The sequence below is a fragment of the Rousettus aegyptiacus genome, unplaced genomic scaffold (assembly GCF_014176215.1).
Source record: "Rousettus aegyptiacus isolate mRouAeg1 unplaced genomic scaffold, mRouAeg1.p scaffold_m13_p_1, whole genome shotgun sequence".
In the NCBI taxonomy this organism is placed as follows: Eukaryota; Metazoa; Chordata; class Mammalia; order Chiroptera; family Pteropodidae; genus Rousettus; species Rousettus aegyptiacus.
In genome coordinates, this window is record NW_023416284.1 from 117,220,457 (window position 1) to 117,242,401 (window position 21,945).

Consider the following 21,945-nt stretch of genomic DNA (forward strand, 5'->3'; position numbering starts at 1 on the left):
TTAAATGTTTTAAGTTACATACTAATTTATACCTGGAAGATTCCTGCTGGAAATGATTGAAAAGAGGACTCGAAAGGCAAATTTCTCAGCTTTCTTGACATCACTGCTTCATGAATTTGTTGGAGATACATAAAATACCACACTTGTTCATATTTGTTATATTTTTATTATGACAGTAATATATGTTCACTGTAGAAACTTTACATATTACATATTAATTAAAGGAAGAAATCAAAATCTTCCATCATCCTAATTCAGAAATAAGGTACTATTTTAGAGAAGTTTATGAAGCAGACTCTATGTACATTTTTTTTAAGCTTGTAATACGCATGGCTAATTTAGAAAGACAACTATATTGTGCCTCTTTTAGAGGTACTGAGAATGCTCCTCATTTATGTCAACACTGCATATAATCATTAATATTAATGCTAGCAAAATAGGTAGGGGAAAACCCGTTTTGTTATAAATGTGCATTTCTTTGAATACTTATTAAATTGAATTTTTTTTCAAGCATTTATTGACCATTTGTATTTCTTTATGAATTGCCTCTTCACATTTTTTCCCACTTTTTAAATTGAGGTATTTTTATTTCTCCTTTTAAAAAATTATTTTTGAGAACTGGATATGTATTAATAAACATTTTCCCTAGTCAGGTGTTAGTCTTTTACCATATTTCCTGTCAGAGTCACCGATCCCTAGGAAGAGGGTCTAATAAACTGAGTGAAAGTCATATCTATGATCACTTCTTCCTCTGATTTCTTAGCTGAGTCAATGTCATGAGCTAGAATGTCTTCCAGGAATGGAAGCAAACGTAACCACCAGTGGAATATTATTTTCTCTATGAAGAAAATTATTTTCGGAAACAACAGTAAAAATAGAATTTAAAATTTAAAAATGTCCTAACTTACTTTTGATAATGACTAAAAATTTAGAACTAATATGATTTTCTTTTACTCCTCAGACTATCATCCACAGTACTGGCCTAAAAAGGAATAGAATGGGAAGTGCATGCTAGTGATGACAAGTCAGATTTGGTAATTACAGTTAACAGTAATGTCTGTTCATCCACTATTGATGCAATGAAGTATTTTCATGGGATATGTATGGAAGTCATGTATAGCTCTGCCCCATAAATTCAATAAAGAATGAACACTTTTATGCTTTGGTAACTAAGAAATTAGCTGGGGGCAATGCTGAAATTCTTCTTGGAAAATGGAAACTATGAAGGGGGAGAGAAGTGAAATACATTACAAAGGGGAAAAAGAAAAGCAACATGACTTGGAGTAAAGAAGTATAGGAAGAAAAAAAAAGAAAGAAAGAAAGAAAGAAAGAAATAGCCATAAAACAAGAGATGAGAAAGTGAGGCTTAGGAAAAACACATTCTTTAAATATATTATGGAGCACTTATCAAAATCTGGTACAGTGTTCATTTTAAATCATTTAAATTATGCAAGTAGGGCATTACAAAGATGGAACAGTTTTTTAAAAACATGTTGAATGGAATTTATCCCTCATTTACTTTACTGGCATAAAAATAGTTAAGCGTTGTCTTCCATGGAGTATAAATGTTGAAAGCAGTTTGTTTTTGGAATCTTTTAAATTTAAGAACACACATACACACAGCTAGATTGAGTGTTAGAAGCCCTGCAAGCTGTTTGCCAGAATTCAAAGTCCTGTCATATTCCCCTGTTATTTTCAGATGTTCGTTCACCAGCAATAGCTTCAGAAGAAGCAAGTGGAAAGACTGATCATTTATAATTTTATTTGGGTAAGATAAAAGGCTTCTGGTTAGGGGCGCTTTCCACTTGAAGTCACTTTAAAATTAAAAAAAAAAAAAGTAGTGGATAAAGGACCAATACCTAGAGCTATAATAGTTTGTGGTTATTTAACCAGCCTGGATTTGAATCCTATACTGAAAGGAAACCACAGGAATATTTATTGATATGGGGATGTTGGTATTTCTAGGAACAAAGTAACAGATAATAATTTTAAATTTTATTTATTCGTTTCTCACTATATCTTATTTAGTTCAATGTTGTGAGTAGGGAAAGGAGAACCTTAAGATACAAGCAAAAGTATAAGCATTTGGCTAATTCATAAACTTCTTAAAGATTATGAAATTGCTAAAATGTTTACGAAAATAATGCTAAAATGAAGTTGGTTTATTTGTATTAAAGCACAATTTAGAGACAAAATTTTTGGACTTCCGGTTGGGTAATTTTAAAGTCGTAATTTAAATAGTACCAATCAAATGTAAATAAAGTGAATTTTATAGTCTATCAGAGAAATAAAGCCTGGATATTCTTTTTTTCAATTCACTAACAATTAAAAGATAAAATACAATTGCTTAGAGAGAAAAAAGAATTCAAACAGGGATAATAGTTTTTAAAAAAATTAGTGAATGATCACCAAAAGTCTAATGAAAGTTAGATCATGTTTTCAAATGGCCATTTGAGCAGCGTGACTCATATGATATCCTCCCTCCTTGGCCTGTTTCCACGGTCAACCAAAAATTAGTGATGAAAATCACATGAGAAGAAAACATATCAGGAGGTTTTAAATCCTGACATATAAACATGCTTTGCATCACTGGATGCAAGGCTCTAAAACTGCGGGTATTTTGATTAAGATGAAAGACAAGGTTGAAAACCACTAGTTGATTCTGTAACAGTTTCACTTCGATAAAGTGAAAACCAGCTATCTCCTAAAATTTTTCTTAACATTTAATTTTTTTGTCAGCCTGCTTTTATTTATGTATTTACACCTACAAATATATATATACACTAACTATATATGTCTATATACCTATATGTGTATATATACCCATATATATAAACTCTGCACACACATACACCCCTACACAGAGATCTGCAGAAAAATGTCACCTTCACATGTTCAAAGTCATCCCAAAGAGTTAAAAATTCAAGGTTTGTAGCATCAATCCATGGAAAGATACATTTAAAATTACAAAATAGTTTTTTTGCAGAGAGAAAAACCAAGCAATACAAACCTGGATACGTGAGCGTGATTAGAACAGGCAGGTTCTCTTTTGATTGACTTTATAAAAACTCCTGAGATAAAAGTGAAAGATGAAACATAAATGATATCCCTTTTAGTTCAACTGTTAAAATACCAATTATCTACCTGTGAATGAATGTATGTCACATAGAATACTTTGAAGACACTTCGTAATCAGAAGTGAGAAACTCTGAGCACCTGGCATCCAACCGTCATTCTGTTTGTTGAAACTGCTAATAAAACATAAACCTAAAAGGCATTATTCTCAGCTCTAAGGCGACATTGCTGTAATTAAGGAAAACCTGTGCATGAGTTGGCAGAGTTCTGTCTTGCAGAGTCCTCCGTCCTCGCCGAGTGGGAGGGTCACACTGGGAGAAGACTAATAAGGGCAGAGATGCGTCCCCCTTCCCCACTCACAGGGAGCTCACTCGGGCCACTGCTCGGCGGTGCGGCAGCCCTGCTGGGACTCCACTGCGCCTCTGAGGGGCTCAAACACATATTCAAGGTAAGCTGCGCAGCTTTGCGACCGGCCCTTTCACTTCATCTCTCGCTCACATGCCGGGTCTATGTCATCTGCTCATGTTTCTGGTCATTTGCGTGCATCTGCTTTTCAAGAAAATGGAAAAACTGTGCTGCACATGTAAATATGTTTTGGTGGATAAATAATGCACACCTGCAATTACGCATTCCCTAGGTAGCTTCATGATGGGACTGAAAACATTTGCCGCGATATGGCCACTTTAATATGTCACATAAAATGTAGTTCGTGTTCATATGTACACATAACGCAGGCTATATGCTTTATACTTTAGTTCTAGGTGGTTCTTCTGGCTATGTGTGATTGAAAAGCAGAACTATAAGCACTGCCGATGCAGGCGAGAACAGACATCAAATACGGAATAAAAAATATCCACGGAGTTAATTGCATAAAACAAATCCAATATAAATTCATGCCGCTAGATGTTATTTTTTGGTCTATGTCTAGAGATGTTACCCCGGGAAGCGAGGAGACAGGTTCCGGTGCCTCGCTCTCCGGCTCAGATTACTTATTCCGAGCTGCGGGTGTTTCTCCCAAGTGCGGCTTCGCGAGGGGTTGGGAGGCGGGCGCGGGATCCCAGGACTCCCGGCTTCTCCACCCCAGGCTCGTCCGGGAGCCTCCGGCCCTGCTCCTTAATTACCCTGCAGCACGCGCAGTGCGGCGGGCCAGAGCGCCACCGCCGCGGGAACGTCCCAGCCCGGCGCTGGGAGAACGCGCTCCCCGCCTCCGCCGCGGTGGCCGCCAGCGCCACCGCCGTCAGTGCGCCGGCGCCGACGCCGCGGCGGCCGTGAGAAGCGAGGCGGCGTCGCGCAGCCCGGCTAGGGCGCTGCAGGGTCCCGAAGAAGTTTGTTGGCCTGGAACCAAGCATGCTGCCGCCGCTGGGCACGCTTGCTCCTTCTGAGCAGGCGGGCGTGTAAGCGAATCCTGCCCCAGACATGTTATTGAGGGAGGGGGGAAGGGAGCATGCGAGTTGGTGGGCAGGTGAGCTGGTGGACAGGCCAGGTTACGGGAGCCTCAGAGGCCCAGAGCGACACAGATAGATGAGAGGGTGGGAGAGAGCAGGGTACTAGACCACGTTGCCAGCCTTAGGGGGCAGTGAGCTGGGAATCGAAAAGTGGAGAACACAGAACCCTGGAAATGAGTAGAGTTTAAATTGAACCATCCAAGAATTGCAGCAGTGAGTGAGCCACAGCTTGAGGTTGGTAAATGGAAGGGTAAAGGGAAAAATTGTGCTTCCTGCTTCCACTTCCAATTCCAAGATCTTCGTCCCATCTCCTGCTTGGAGAAGTCTGAGGAGAATCAAGATGGGAGGATGGTCCGAAAGTTCTAGATAACTTATATCTGCCTAATACTGGAGGGAATTAAATAAAACTGCTCTAACATCCCCACACCTACTCCTCCCTCCCCCCCCCCGCCCCAAAAGAGAGCAATGGTGCTTCTTTTTCCGCCTAAATCAAGCACTGCTGTCATTCTTTCAGCGGTGTTTAAAAACCGCTCAAATGTGTGGTCTTTCAGCATCCTGTCGCTGGTGCGTGAAAACTGTAGGACCCGCTCTAAGTAGAAATCTTTGAGATGTGCCTATAAAGGAGGAGCTGAGATATTTGGTATTCAGATGGTGCAAGACGCACCTAAAAGCCTGTTCTTGAGGAGGGATGACATGGTTCTTTGAGTAGGAATACCTCTCCGGAGTAGAAAAGAGGAAGGGTAATTCCCAGGGCTGGAAAAAAATTCATTCTCTCCCTGGGGGATAGAATATGAAGAAAGTAATTGGTAGGTTCTTCCATGAGATTTTGTCCAGCCTCAGCCTGATCTCTCAGACTGATAAGGAATCTAAGTGGGCTTTCCTGGGAAAGCAGGGTGAAGGTGGGTAATAGAGCAGCGGAGTGAGCCTGAACCTGATAGAAACAAGTCAGAGAAAGAGCAAAAAGGTGAAAAAAGTTCAAATGTGATTATTATCACAGTTTGGGCACTATCTCTGTATCTGAATCGTCATCCAAGGAAACCATCTAAAACAGATGGGAGCCCATGATATTCTCCAGAAATGGAAAATATCCATCTTTGTTCTGGTCCTCTAGTATAATCTCTCCTGCTGAAATTTTGGTTCATTTTTTTTTTTTTCTAGCAGACAGAAATGCCCAGTGGGTACACAGAGTGGATGGTTTTAGTGGCAGGAGAAGATATAGAAGGAGAAGATGTGTAACACCTGTTGTATTGCTAGTTGGTTTCATACGTATAAATTCAAGTAAAGAATAAAAACTATACAGGAATACAAATTAGCAGGACTAGAGAGATGCTAGTATATAACCTGGAAAGGATGCTGGAAAAAAAGTAGAATGAATAGAACTACAATTGGATTATTTAAGGCAAGCCACATTGAGAACATATATCATAAAGAGGCAGAGAATAACAAGGCTTAGCAGAAGAGAGCAAAAGAGAAGGCATTCTAGCCAGAAGGAATGGCATGTGTTAAGGCTTAGAGGTGGGAGTGAGCAGTCATGTGCCTGGTAAGACAGAGAATCCAAGCCGGGGTGAAACCTGAGATGAGGAGAGCAAGATAACACCTGCCAAGGAGAGATTGGAAAGGAGAGACTGAGAGGCAAGGCGCTCTTTGGGGTATTATTTTGTAGGCCAATAGTGAGGTAATCATAAGGAAATTGAATATTGAATTTGGAAATTGATAGATGGTGAATTCAAGAGTGGAACAATAGGTCTCTTATCTATGCATAGGGTTATGATAGCTCCCTCTTTGAAAGAAATCAGATAGATACTCATTAAATTGTAAGATTGTTAGATCAGAAAGCTAGTAGAGCCCTTCAAATTGAACAATTAGAAAAAGTTAATAAATTAGGAAAAACTATACATATATATTCATTTAAAATTTTAAGTGGTATCGTATCATTGGTATAGATATATTTGGGAAAGTGGAGATGAAGTATTGAAATCTGAAAAAAAATGTGTGTCCATCATGATGGCTGAGATTCAGAATAGTTTCTAAATAGTTGATGGAGACAACTAGTTCAGAGAAACAAGTCAGTAAAACAAACAAGTTGTCGAGGAGAGAGAGAGAATTGGTTAAGCAAGCTCAAGGGGAGCCTAAACTTAGAGACTCTCTGGGAAGTAGGCACTAGTTTTGAAGCGACAGGAGAAATAACATGAAACTTTGAGAAAAAGTGATGTAGTAGATCAGTTTTAAAGGAGTAGAAACATTAAGAAACAGGAAATATTTTTTCTGTGAAGGAAGAGAGCAACTTTGATATATATATATATATATATATATATATATATATATATATATATATTTGTCCCACAAAATCCCTGAAATTATGTTCACTGAGCCTTCTTTTAGTAATTTTTCCTATATTTCCCTATATTTTTATTTTATTCATAGCTTTCTATGAATGTTAAGTGCATATCCAAATATATTACTTAACAGTTCCAACCTTTCATTTGTTTAATTTTAGTCCAAATATATTGCCTGAGACTATATTGATCCTATGAATTGATCAAATGAGTGTCTACTAAATGCCAAGTTTAAACAAAACCCAAATGATAAAATATATTTTTTTCTCCAATATGTTCAATATAGAGAAGATACAGAATACACATAAGTAACTATAATGCAATGTAGATGGTGCTGAAGCAGAGATGGGTAATGAGCTCTGTTGAATCACAAGGCAGTGAGTAATGAACACTATCTGTGATGGTTCTCACAGACTTCATAGAGGATATGGCATTTGAATTGCATGTGGAAAGCAGAGTAATTCCAAATGGAGAGAGAATTGGGAAGACATTATCGCAGCCAAAACAGCATGTGCAGAAGCCTGGCATGTTTTGGGAATTGTGAATAGTTTGATGGAATGGAGTTTGTTTGGAGGAGGTAGCAGGGCACCAGACTGGAGAGATGAATTGAGGCTCCACTGTAAAAGAGCCTGGAGTGCTTCTCTGAAAAGCAAGCAATGAAAAGCTACCAGGAGACTTTAATAAAACAAACACTAAAGTGATTCGATCTTTGTTTTAGAAATGGAATTCTTGACCAGTAAGGATATGGAGTTAAGAGGAACAAGATTGGAGGGAAGGTGTCTAATTAGACTGTTGTACTTTTCCAAATTAGAAACGATAAGGGCATGAACTACGGCAGTTTTGTGAAGATAAGAAAGTTAATGTGGATTCAAAAGACATTTTAAAAGTAGGTTTGATAGACTTTAATAGAAATTCAATGTGGAAGGTAAAGAGTGCATTGAAAGTGATTTTGAAATTTTCAACTTAGGCTAAGTGAATGATAATGCCTGTATTTAAAATATGAAAGTCAAGAGGTATCTGTAGCATATAAAGAGGGCAGAAACCTAAGTTTGAGAGACTTCTCAAACTAACTTCAGTTTCATTACAACAGTCAATGAGAAAATTGTGAAATAATGCTAGATCTAATCCTAAATTCTGAGGATATTTGTCCTATTCTTGACTTGGAGTCTTGACTCCACAGGTATGACTTGGCAGTCAGTTTTCTCCAGTAGTTTATAGACTCTAGTAGAGCTTCACTAAAGATAGATCCTAAAGATTGGTAAAAGAACAGATGTGTGATACCTGTTGTTTTTGCTTATTTACAAGATATGTCACTTTATAACAGTATGACCAGATTTTCTTGGTGGAATTATGTATAGGCATATTAGAGGGTAGTCAAGAAGGTTTAATTTAAAAATTGACTGCCTACCCAGTTATACAGCATTTCTCTTTATAATGAATGCTCTGAAAACATGGCTTCTTTCAGTCATTTAAGAAATTAAGCTTACTTTTTTGAAAGTCAAAATGTTGTGTTACTCATTTAACAGCCTATGTATAATGAATCAATATTCTCTTTTTATTTTCTCCTCTCTTTTTCTTCTTTCACTTGTCTCTTTATGCTATTTTATTTTATTTTAATTTTTTTGCTATTAGATCTAATGCTCTGACCTTTTATATAATACCAAATTTCAAAAATGCAAAATGATCCTTATAAAATGTTAGATGGCATAGCAATAAAATTATTTATATTCCGTAGGCAAATGTGGTTTGATTGACTTTCAGATGGCTCCTAAATATCTTATCTAACAAGCCCACCATTCCATCATTTTATTTATTCATTCTGCTTTCTGTTGCTTCCTAGTGTCTGTCTCTCAAAGATAATGTATGTGTGTGTTTATGTTTGGTCTTCCTGACCAGAGTGACACCACAGACTTCCCCTAATTGGCTCACTGCTGTATCTTCAGTGACCACTGTGTCCCTAATGGCACATAGTAGCATAGTAGGAACCTCGTTCTATCAGTGGAATGAAAGATTAATGTGTCCCAGTATTCCTTTCTGTTCTTTTTTAGTGCTGTCCATACATAAACCTAGATTAATAAGGGATTTTAAAAAATCCATGTACTAATTAAAGCATTCTTAGTTTTGATAGTGGCATTATAGGATTTCAAGAGCTAGATTAAGGAAGTTTCAGGGATAGTGACTTTTCCCCCTAATTCCTTTAACCCAATCAGTTTCCCAGACCATTCTGGTTGGCAAAGGACAGTGAGAGTAACAGTTTAGACATAGAAGTCAAGCCTTTAGGCAGCTGTCATCTTTTTGTTGACATGGCAATGAGAACTCAGTTACAGGCAGGGCTGTCTGGATGGTTTTAGAGGTTCATAGTCTCCAGCAATGTTATCTACTCACGACTACCAGTGCTGGGCACACTCACAATTATGATTTAGTACTTCGTAATGCTGGGAAGGAACCGTCTGGGGTCTGGGTAGAATCTTGATAGAGAATAGCTGAAATTTTAAAAGGAAATATTTAGGAATGTGATAAGTCCGCCTCAGATTCTGATACTAAATATAATGTAACAGCAAAGACTTTTTAGTCAAGCCAACCTAGACTTAAATCCCAGGTTGTGGGATCTTCTCTGTGAATTTTGTGTAGGTGAAAGATCTGATTCTTGTCTAAAGTACCACTCTTAGGCCTGGGCAAGAGGATTCATGCTCTGGGCCCTCTTATCTAAAGTACCAGAGAGGTAAGAAAACTTGCCTGCCCAAAACCTGAGCTTCTAAACCAGGCTCTGAGTACCCAAGATCCTGAAATTCTCTGACCAAATGACTCATAGTGCTCTTGCAGGATCCAGCAGACCTCTTCCTTGGGTCCTCTTCCCAGGGGCATAACATGCTGCTGATGTGAACACACCTAGGCCCACAGGGGTGGTCAAGGAGTGGCTGTATGCACGTGCCGAACACAGAGCTTAGACTTCTTGGCATGTTCCATAAGTAATTGAGGCCCCTTGTGGTGCAGACAGAGCCAGGAATGGGAAAAAATGAGGAATGAACTTTGGTCCAGGCCCGAGTCCAGTGTATCTTTTGCAGTCTGCTCTGTTCAATTTTAAACTTAACCTTGGTTTTCAGGTCTTTCTGAAGGTATAATTGCCCAGATAAAAGGAGAAAACACATATTTCTTATCTGTCTTATTAGTTTTTCTTTTTAACTTTCAAATATTTAGATATATGGTATGTATACCTCTTTCCCTATACCCTGCTAATGTGAGGGGCAGCTGTGCCCACCTCTCAAGTTATTATGAGTATTAAAATAAAATACGGTGTATAAAAGAAATTCTACTGCAGAAAATGAGACTGTGTGACCAATATTCTCCAAATCCTTCTTAAAATGTATCATGATCCATCTTTGTGCAAGTTTGGAAAATGATTTGAGGGTCTTAAACATCAGCACTCGTGGACATTACCCCAAGAATCTACATTGTTCAATCCATTGGGAAAGGTCTGTGTTAAAGTTTAGATCTTACCTGGAAGGACAACACATTAAACTGTGATAACATTGGCTTAGATTCATTTATAAAACTATTTTGATAATCACCTAGCTGGGATCCAAGGGACAGGATAGATAATAGGTATTTTTTGATGAGGAAAGAGATTGTGGATGAAGCCAAGAATTGAGAAATTCAGGTAAGGCACCAGAGGCAGGTCCAGGGCAGCAAGAAGCAGCCTGAGAACAGCAGGTATCTGGGGAGAATAAAAAGGATCTTCATGAAAGACCAGGAAGACCCCAAGGAAGTTTTGCCCTTTATAATGTTGTTGATATCAACCCTGCAACAACCCGCCGCAGAGGTTAAAGATCTGGAAAAGGTTTTGTTTTGTTTTGTTTTTAATGTATACACAATTCATTTTGAGAATTTGATAAAAACTTTTTTCAAATAGTCATACCTGAGTGGAGTACATCTCTATTTAATCAGGATTGGAATAACAGAAATGTCCAATGGTAAACATATTTTAGAAATGAATCAAGGAAGGATGTTAATTTTAATGACCCTTGAAATATTATAAAATTCTGAAATACCTTAAGAATTGTAAAATATATACAATAGAATATTATTTAAGTATAAAAAATGGAATCTCGCCATCTGCAACAACATAGATGGGTAGAGGGTAATGTTGAGTGGAGTAAGTCAGATTGAGACAAGTGCCATGTGATCTCTGGATTCTAAAGAACGAAATAAACAAAAAAGAAACAAACTCATAGATATAGAGGATGTTTTGATGGTTGCCAGATGGGAGGAGGGTTTGGGGGCTGAATGAAAAAGGGGAAGGGATTATGATGTACAAATTGGTAGTTACAAAATAGTCAGATGTAAAATCCAGCATAAGGAATATAGTCACCGATACTGTTCTTTGTGTGGTGTCAGATGGGTACTAGATTTATCAGGTTGATCACTTTGTAAGTTGTATAAATATCTAATTGCTATATTGTATACTTGAAACTAACATGATATTGTATGCCAACTGAAATTGAAAAATAAAAAAATTAAAGGTAACTATAAAATAAAGATTAAATTAGTGTCACTGCAGATTCAAAGATAAATGTAGTTCACTGTTATCTCAAGATTTGAAAATTGGCAGTCTCTTACTTTTTAAATTCAGCTAATATTTATTGAGTCACTGCTTTTTCAGGTATATTAATAGGTGCCCAGGATACACTGATGGACCAAACCGCCATAGTTCCTGCTGTCAAGGAGCTTAAGAGTTAAGTGAGGGCAATAAACATTTACACAGACAAATAGTCTGAGCTAGAGAATAATGGGTCCAGGGCACGATCGGGCAGGGGCTTTCCACACAGTGACATTTAAATTGAAAGATGTAGGGCGAACATGATCTAGTATGTTCCTGGATGAGGAAATAGCATGCACAAAAGCCCTGAGATTGGAGAGCCAGGGAATTTGAGAAATAAGACATTAGTGAAGAGAATGGTACCACGTGAGATTGGAGAGGTGGGTAGGGGCCAGATTTAGGGCTTCTAGGCCATTGAAAATCTTTCGGATTACATTTGAAGTACAATAGGAAACCATTAAAGGGTTCGAAGCAGGGAGATGACATGATCCAACTTTGATTTCAAGAAAAACTCTCTAGTGTTATATAAAGAGTGAATTTGGCTAAGACCCTGATAACAGATGAGGGAAATTAGTTAAGGAAGCTGTTGAAGAGTCTAGGTCAGGGGACCTCAACTAGGATAATGGCAGAGAAATGGAGAGCAGTGGATGGATTTAAAATGTGTTCGGGGTAACACTGGCATGACCAGTTGATGGTTTAGATGTGGGAGGTGGTGATAAGGAAGGCAGAAGAATCAATGTGATGCTTAGGTTTCTAGTTTGAACATTTTGATAGGTGCTATTTATTCAGATGAGAAAGCATGAAAGCAAACAATTATGGTTGAAAATCAAGTGTTTAATTTGTACGATAGCTGTAGATTTCTGTGAAACATCTGAGAGGGAATATCGAGTAGGCAGCTGGATACAAAAAGTTCAGAGAGGAGGACTGGACTGGAAATATAAATCTTAGCTTCCTCATCTGACATACTATTTAAAGCCAAGAGAATGGTGACTTCACCTAGAGGGGCATTGTAAAGAGATAGGAGAGGAGAACCCACAGATCTCAGTGTTAAAAAATCAGGGAGAGAAAAGATCTGAGATGGGGATTTAGAAGAAAATCTCAGAGAGTGTGAGGGCAGAGGCAAATGAGAAAGGGTTTCAAGGAAGAGGGAGTGGTCAGCTATTAGAAATGCCACTTAGCTGGGGACAGAAAAGGATTCTTCTTTCAAGATCTTGCCGAACTTCACCATAGACACTTCAGTGGAGTGGTGGAATAGCAATTCTTTAGTAACTAGAACATTTAGTCAACTAACCATAACATGTTAGTCTTCAAACCTTTTGGATAAATGAGGTTGAAGCCAAGTACGATTATCCTCTGGCTCAAGGAAATAGTTGGGAGACTTCAAAATGAACTCACATGCTTGTGGCTGTATAGCTCTCTGGTTCTTTGCTGCTGGAACAAGGGCCACAACTTCAATGAAGATAAATTTTTAGGATGCTTTAGCACTTCTTCATTGTTTCTATGTTAATATTAATCTCAGGCTGAGGAGATAAATATAACTAAATTTTTACTAATTATTTATGAATATATACAATAAATATTTATAACAGCAGTTATTTTCTTGAACACTACTGTGTTCAAGCTTCTCTACTCTTTCCTAATATTAAATAATTTATTTCTAGTACTATTCCTAGTTTTTAGGTGAATAAATGTCTCTTAGTGAAAATACGTAAGAGACAGAGACCAGACATAAAACCATGGTTTTAACCACTATACCACACAGCTAATTTATCAACTAATAAAAATCACTTTGGTTAAAAGTGCAAACGATCAAGGATCTCTCTGGAAGTTAAATCAATATTTTTAGTTTATTTCATTGACAAAGAATTAATTGCTTTAACAGTTAAATTGAAATAATAGGATAAATTTGCAAAGTCATATAAAGATTAGGGCTATGTCTAGATGAGCGAGTTCAAAAGAAATAAGGCATAAAATCAGCTGTTTGATATTTAGAACCACACATATGGTTTTAATAGTGCAGTTGCTGCTTCTAACTATTCATCCACAGATATCTAAAACTTTGAAATTACTTTAAAATGCTGATCTTACAGTGTTTGGCACATACAGAATACCAAAGATGGTGGCTTTAGTTTTCTAAAGAGTGTCTATTGACAACATTTAGGCATTGATATGATGGCTCTTTTATATTTCACTCTTGAGTAGACTTTGAATGGTGGCAAATATATGATATAATATTATTTGCATATTTAGAACTTTTAGAATAGCTATTCTAATAATACTGAAATTGTCAAATAAACTGAGGGAGCCATTGTATTTTTACTTGCAATTTATTTCCATGTTATTTCATTATAAAAATTTAAGTAATGTTTAAGTTTTCTATTACAGGGATTCTATGTAATAAATTTTTTACTTTAATACCTATAAAGTGGTATACGTTCAGAAAAACAAATGATATGGGAGGTAACACATTAATGCTAAATATACCATTAACTGGCTCAAGTGAGATAGGCATCGCACATATTTTTTATTCTTTAAATAGAATGAAAAATTACTTTTCACATGTGTAGTAATTACTCCAGTAGCAGTGATTATTTAATCTGATAACAACATGGTTAAGTTTCTAGAAAACGTAGAGATCAGTAAAGCCAAAATGTGGAGAATTATTATTGAGAAGAGAAAATAAAATTAAAAATATAAATAATTGTATATGACACCAAAAGAACAGTCGAAAAAAGAAAACAATAGATAATTTGGATTACATAAAAAGATAAATGTGCAGCAAAAGACACAATCAACAGAGTAAAAAGGTAATTTACAACATGGAAGAAAATATTTGCAAATAATATGTCTGATAAGGAGTTGATAACCAGAATGTGTAAAAAACTTCTACAACTCAACAGCAAAAAAAAAAAAAAAATAGATTGAAAAGTGGCAAGGATTTAAATACACATTTCTAAAAAGAAGATATAAAAATTGCTAATAAACACACAAAGGTCTCAACATCACTAATTCTTAGGGAAATGAAAGTCAAAACTACAATCAGATACCATCTCACACCCATCGTGAAGGCTGCTATCAAAAAAAAAGTGATATTGATGAGAATGTAGAGAAGTTGGAACCATTGTGTATTGTTGGTGGGGATGTAAAATGGTTCAGCTGCTGTGAAAACAGTATGGTGATTCCTCAAAATATTAAAAATAGAATTATAATGTGATCTGGTAATTCCATTTCTGGATATGCACTCAAAAGACTCGAAAGCAGGGACTTGAACAGGTATTTGTATATATTAATAGCAGCATTATTCACAATAGCCCAAAGGTGGGAGCAACCAAGTGTCCATCAGAGCTTATCCATCAGAATGGATAAACAAAATTGGTATATACATACAGTATAATCTTAGCCTTAACAGGGAAAGAAATTGTAACACATGCTATAACATGAATGAACCTTGAGGACATTATGCTAAGTGAAATAAAGTCACAAAAGGTTAAGTACTATATGATTCTACTTACATTAGGTACCTAGAGTAGTCAGATTCATAAAGGCGAAGTAGAATGGTGGTTGCTGGGGTTGGCAGGGGGCCGAGAAACAAGAACTTATTGTTTAATAGGTACAGAGTTTTAGTTTTGCAAGATGAAAAGTTATGGATAGTGTTGATTGTTACCTATCCATGTGAAGGTGTTTAATGGCACCAAAACAGACAATAGTAAATTTTATGTGTATTTTGCCAGGATTTAAAATTATATGTGCATATATGTATACATATTTATGTATATATCTTCATGTTCTATTCTCATTCTCTGCATTCAGAAGTATAGGCAACTCTGGGTTCATCAGTAGTCCTCTGGAGTTTTCTGATTTGAGGGTAATATTCTTTCTTGACTTCTGTTTCTCTAGCACTTGCAATGATTTTGTAAGCACTTATTTCTATTTCTGATATAAATATCTAGAGTTATTTTTTGTTTTCCTCATTGAATTTTGATAAACAATGTGTTTTATTTATAATTTTAAGGTATGTCTCATGAAAATTATGTACAGTGAAGTACTGCAGTCAGCATAAAGTGCTTTTATAAATGTTTTATTTTTTTATTTTTCTGAGTGCATGTTTTTAAACAATTACCAGCACCCCACTGGGTGTGTATTTATAAAATATTATCTTTTTGCAATTTGTTTGCTTTTGATTTATATCTTCAAAATGTATATATACATATATAGATAAATCATTGTAAGTGGTATGACTTTAAAAAATATAAAAGGAGAGAAAATTTAAGTGATAAGAGGCTGTATGGGTATTGATAATTAATTAGGAACTAATCTAAAAATATATTCAGTGTTCTTTCATACACATTAAAATATATATTGTTATATATATAACTACACATATAATCAATATCCAATTATAGTCAGCTCTCAGTATCTCCAGGTTTCATATCTGCAAATTCAACCAATTTTGGATTTAAAATATTTGGAAAAGAAATCTTAGAAAGTCCCAAAAAGCAAAATTTGAATTTGCCACTCTCTGAGCACCTATGCTTAATTCATGTAAATGAAATGATGTGTAGGCATACTCTGTTTTAGCTATATTAAATGTAGGTCGTATGCAAATATTATACCATTTTATGTAAAGACTTGAGCATTCAAAGATTTTATTATCCTCAGGGGTCCTGGAACCAATCCCCCATGGATATTAAGGGACAACTGTCTGTATATAATTATATGTAATGTAAACATATATGTGTTCTCTTTGGTGATGAGGATATTCTGGCAATACTTATGAAAAGGATTGTATAATAAGCTCAATTGAAATATTTTGTTCTGTTGCAGATCTGCGGTCAGTTGTTCACATGGTTTCGAGGCACGATGAGGCACGCTGGCTCTTGGAAACTCTGGCTCTGGGTGGCAGTGTTCCTGCTTCCTGTTTCCAGTTCTGTGACTGTCAGGGATAAGCCAGGTATCCGTCCAGGCCACCTCTTTTCCAGTCACCAAATGTTAAATTAGTTTTAAAAACATGAAAATGATTCTTGTTAAAGTTGAAGAGGCCGCAGATAAAATCCACTAGTACAAAATAAATAGTTCATTGTTTCCCCCATGACCTTCATGTTGCACATTGAGAATTTCGAAAATTACCTCATTTTTTATATGCATATTCTACTAGCCTAGCCTTTCCTTTCTTACATTGATATTTATAAATATAGATATATTTTTGTTCCTCTTTGTAATAATTCTTCCTTTCCTCTTTAAGTTATAAGTTATTCAAGTTATTTAAATTATAACTGTAGAAACCCATTGCCAATTAGGATTAACTGGAGACATATCTAATCTTAATTAGAGAAAAGCGAAAAACAGAATAGGAGATATAAAAGGAAATGTGCTTTAATTATATATCAATTTTGTAGTATCTCAGATGAAAAGATTAACAGTCATTAGAGCACTTTTTGAATTGAATGCATAATATTTATTTGTAATTATCAATGTCATAAAATTTCCAAGGGTCATGAAGGCAATTTGAAACAGTTACTTTCACCTCTAACTTTTATAAATGATTATGTGGCTAATTTGAAAGATTTCTCTTGAACATTGAGTATGTGTAAGTTACTGATCTAGGTGTACCTTATAATTCAGAGTTGAACTAGATACACTGAAAAAGCCATTTGCTAAGAATGTTGCTACTCTTCTGAATTTCTTTATGATCTTCCTATTAAGAGACATAGTAGGTACTAAAATTTGCAGTTTAATTAGGGGGACTTTTTTTGATAAGCAAAGAAAATGAACCTTTGACTAAGTAGGACACAGTTTTTTGGCACATGCTAGTTCTTGATAATAATGATTTGAAGGATCGACATAAATGGTTTTCTGATTATAGTATAAGAACCATCAGAGGTTATTGATTCCCAACCCCCAGCTTGCAGGACAGGCTGGGGTGGGATTCAGTCATTTATATCTTTAACAATCTCCCTAGGTAAATCTAATGCATCATGTCTGAGGAAGACACTTGGAGGAACATTCACCTTTAGCATAATTAACTGACATTTCTTTTTCTTTTATATTTTCTCAGCTAGTTGTCTTGCATCTTATGCTACCAGGTTCCTTCTATTGCTTTATTTTATTTTTCACCTTTTATAATGTTTTCTTTATTGTGGTAAGAACACTTAACATGTGATCTACCCTCTTAATAGATTTCTAAGAGTTTAATACAGTGTTGTTAACTATAGGCACAGTGTGGTACAGCAGATCTCTGGAACGTAATCATCTTGCAAAACTGAAACTTTCCCAGCTTGGGATTCCCCTGAATGTTTTGTTTTTCTGGCTTTGGTATCTCAGTTCTTTAATCAAGTTATATTGTATGTAGGACTATCGAAATGCATGTATTCTTGCCCAATTTACTTTACCAAATTAATCTTTCTGAAAAAAATTTCCTAGGAGTGTGAATTCAAAATTAATCTGAATTCTAACATGGTCCACATAACATAAAGCACTAAAAAGAAATTAAGAACAAAATGAAGAGTTGATTTTTATTATGCCATTTGGTAGAAGGTACTCATGAAGAAACACATACCGAATATGCAATGGCCATTGCTTAACTTCAAGTATCACTTGCATTTATTAAAATGTCAGCACAGTGCTATCATAGGATTATTGAAGAAGATGACACGCTAGACACGGCCTGATAGGGGGCTCTTCTTGTGTCTTGTGTAGCTGATTCACAGCACAAGTTTCCCGTTTTAGTTTCCTCGTGTGCAGACCTGTGTGTGTGGTCACCAACCATTTACCGGAGGGAAGTGATTACATCTAAAAATAAAATATAACCAATCTGAGAGAGAGGCTAGGGTTTCAGCTCTGAAGTCTGTGAAGTTGTCAACAGTCTACTGTTAAACCTAAATATATGAAGGATAAATCGAGTCTTTTAATTGCTTTTCTTACATCTATGGTGTGTTTAATGATTACTAGGGATATTGTCCCAGTTGGGACAGAATTTAAGAGTAATATGGAGCTATTCAATAACAACTTGAATATTAAAATCATGAAAGTGTTAAGAATTCATTTAATATTTTTCATCAATTTTACTGTTATGTTCAGATTATGAGATAAGGCATATTTGCATATTTTCATGCTGCAGAAAACCTATTTGAATGTAGCAGTTTCAGCTCAGTTGTCAAAAGAGGATGGAGAAGAGAATTCTATGAAAAATTATATATCATGTAAATCATCTTGAAACTTGCTTTAATCAGTTACTCAAAACTTCTTCAATGATAGAAGCTTGTGTATCAAATAAGTAAAAGTTCCTCCTTTTCCTTTTCTTAACCTATTCTAAGGCAAAGTATTGAATTATTGCCAAAAGTAATAATAAAATAAACTTAAGTAAGGAAAAGAAGCAAAATACAAAACAAAACAAAAAGATAAGACTGAATAAAGATATGATAAAATGCAATTTAAATTATAATATTTCTTTTATTTATGGTATAACTTTAAGTTAAATTATAGATTGAGTCGATTATAAATTTGGGCCTCAAACTATACACATAAACCCCTTAAAACTAGTTTTCTAGTAATTGCAAGGAAATCCATTATTAAATCTGGCTTTTACTAATTGGTAAACATCACACTTTGAAATTCAGAGTAGAAAGTACAGTGTCATATAGAGAAATTTATTTTGTGCTTTCAAGAATTCCATGCTTAATATGGTCCTATGTAAGCATCCTACTACTGACAAATGTACTTTGTAAGTCCTAAGTGGAGGAAAGCTTGTTAAGTGAAGATACGGCTGCTTTGGATACAAAAAAAGCCATGAAATTTTTGTGACCTTTCTGTTAAAATGTCTTTGCTCCCCCCACTTTTTGGTCATTTTTCTATATTATTTTTGTTATATTCTGGTCCAGTGTGCTTTACCCATTTTTGTTAACCAGTGTTTTTATCCCAATCTAGAATACTCTGTAGTCCCTTATCAGAGGTATAGTCAAAGTACAACATAAACAGGGGGTCGTGAGGGCAACTAGTAACAATAAAATGAAAAGGCCTGCTCCGCCTCTGTCCAGCAGGAAGTATGTTTTAACCTTTTTTTAAAAAAAATGTGAAACACCCAAAAGCTCTTATTTTGATCTGTTTATGAAAGAAAAACGAACCATTTCTATATCTGTGGTAAATTGCTGCTCTTCATATTCACTGACTCTAATCTTGAGGCAAACAAATGCTATCATGAGTTTTGTCACTTAAGGTAAAGAAACCAATTTTCCTTAATACCGTTAATATTTCCTTAATAATGTTAGGAAAAAAAGAATGATAAATAGAGCATCTACAAAACAAGACAGATTTCACTTATAATTTTACAGGTAGTAATAATTTCATAATGTGTATACTCTTGAGAATATGAATAGGAAAAACAAAGCAGGAAAAAAATGGACAAGAGGTGTAATTTCTCAGGGGATAATCCTCCTCTTCTGATCACATTGTTTATGTACTCTCATTCATCCCCATGGCTTTAAATATGACTTATCTGTCAATTGGTCCCAAATTTACTTCACAGCCTGGACCTTTCTTTGAGTTTCATACCCATATTTCTAACTGACTATTCAATAATTTCATTTAAGTTTTTTAATGGCATCTCATACTTGACATTTCAAATTCCTTCTCTCTCAACACAGATTAATTTATTCTCAGCCAAATCTTTTCTTCCTCTGGTGGGATTCATTTCAGTAAACTCAAGTTTTACTAAGCAAGCCAACTCTCGCTCCTCCCTGCATTCAATCCATTATCACGTCCTGTTGATTCTTATATCTCAATTCCTTCCCATTTCAATCTTTTTTGTCACCTCTTTAATACAAGCTACCATCATATCAGGCCTCACAGAAGATGGGCATGCTAGTAAGGTTGCAATATGAATGAAATACAGGACGCCCAGTTAACTTGAAGGTCAGATAAGTAATGAACATTTTTTAGTTTAAGTATGTTCCAAATATTGCATGGGGTATACTTATACTAAAAATATTTTTGTTATTTATCAGACATTCAAATTTAATTGCACATTTTATATTTTTATTTGCTATATTGAGCAATCCTACATGATGTGAAGACAGGAGAGGTTGTTTTCTCATATAGAGTGGTCAAGAAAAGCTGCCCTCATGTAGGGACATTTAAGCAGAGACATGAAGACAGAGAGAGGCATGCAAACCCCTGGAAAGCAGCACATACCAAGCCCCTGAAGCTGGACATGCTCAGCATGTGGGAGAAATAACAAAAAGGTCAGGAGATTGAAGTCCAGCGAGTGAGGAGGAGGAGGCAATGGGGCACATGCCACTGAGAAATGGATCTGTGCTTCTTCTTGTGTTGTCAAATCTGACTCCTAAGCCTGCAGTGTCAAAGGCTATACCTTGAACTTTGGTAAATTCATCAAAGCAATAAATGCGAGACCTCATGGGAGATGTTCAGTCCTTGCCCTCCAGGACTGTTACCAGTTATAGTATTCAGTAACAAATCTTCCCTAAAGAGCTTTCGACAAGCCTTAATTCACAGTTAATTGAATATTGTAATTCCATATTGCTCATAATACATTCTTAGTTAAGTACAAATGTATATAAATATATACATATACTTTAGCAAAGTTGAAATAAAAAATATATCTCCACTAGACAAATTATATATTTTCTTTCTCTGTAATTAGTAAAGAGATATATAAATAGCTTAAGCAATACCAAGAACCCTCAACAAACTATAAAGAATGTAGTAGAACATGTTTACATCTATTTTTTATGATGCCTTTAATTTAATTTTCCCCTTTGTAGTGCATGAGGAATGACCTCACTTTCTTGCTTTTCCTAAGGTCAGAGGCCTCTGGCCATAGAGAGTGACTGGTCCATTTTCAGTATGAACATCTGCAACACTCATATATCTTTTATGTATTAAATTAGTTGAAAAAAAATGAAAAAATTAAAGAACAGATTTTAACTGGTCTGGGCTTCTTAGTTTTTTGAGAGGTGAAAGGGGGAATTCAGTATGTTTTTGGTGAATGCTCTATTAAACTGAAGACTTTTATATGAGTGGGTATAAAAAATACCAGAACAATGATAAGACAAACGTGCTTCAAAAGACATGGGATCTAATCTCAATACTAGAATGCTTACTAGATTGTGTACAATAGAAAGCCAAATCAGCAGGTAAGAACAGTACAAAGATTTAGAGATTAAGGAGAAAAGTGATTTTAAAAAAAGAAAAGTTTCAAACTAGGAATGAAAATAAAATGCATTTCTACTAAAAAATTGAGGAGAATTTTTTAGGTGCTCTATTGTTTTTTTTTAGAATATGGCTTCAAGATACAGTGATCAGGATAGAGAAAAAAGTTGGACTATAGGAAATTTGTGTTTTATTTTAACTTTGCCACTCAATGGCAAAGTTATGTGATCTGGGGGAAAGTCACATAAATTCTCTTGAATGATTTGTTCTTAGGTCCTTGGGATTCTGATTTTTGGAGGGAGAGAAGGGTAAAAATCTTTTAAAAATG

The 21,945-nt window shown here is 35.6% G+C and overlaps 1 protein-coding gene and 1 long non-coding RNA gene across 6 annotated transcripts in view; one reads left to right on the plus strand and one right to left on the minus strand.

Moving 5' to 3' along the window:
* The window catches only part of LOC107517188, a 29,275-nt gene extending 26,197 nt beyond the window's left edge, over positions 1 to 3,078 (minus strand). Inside the window, exon 1 of the long non-coding RNA XR_001598465.2 lies at positions 3,011 to 3,078. This is a non-coding gene — a long non-coding RNA (uncharacterized LOC107517188). The remainder of the gene's footprint in view (positions 1 to 3,010) is intronic.
* A 144-nt stretch (positions 3,079 to 3,222) lies between these two features.
* Positions 3,223 to 21,945, plus strand: part of COL19A1 (collagen type XIX alpha 1 chain) — a 296,141-nt gene continuing 277,418 nt past the window's right edge. For 2 of the 5 annotated variants that reach the window (XM_036219111.1, XM_036219114.1), the window contains exons 1-2: positions 15,170 to 15,366; positions 16,278 to 16,404. In XM_036219111.1, the coding sequence (XP_036075004.1) occupies positions 15,208 to 15,366; positions 16,278 to 16,404 (286 nt within the window). In that variant the 5' untranslated portion in view covers positions 15,170 to 15,207. Of the gene's footprint in view, positions 3,524 to 4,358; positions 4,470 to 15,168; positions 15,367 to 16,277; positions 16,405 to 21,945 lie in introns of those variants that run through there. The other 3 variants (XM_016157628.2, XM_036219122.1, XM_036219115.1) reach the window with 3 other exon arrangements.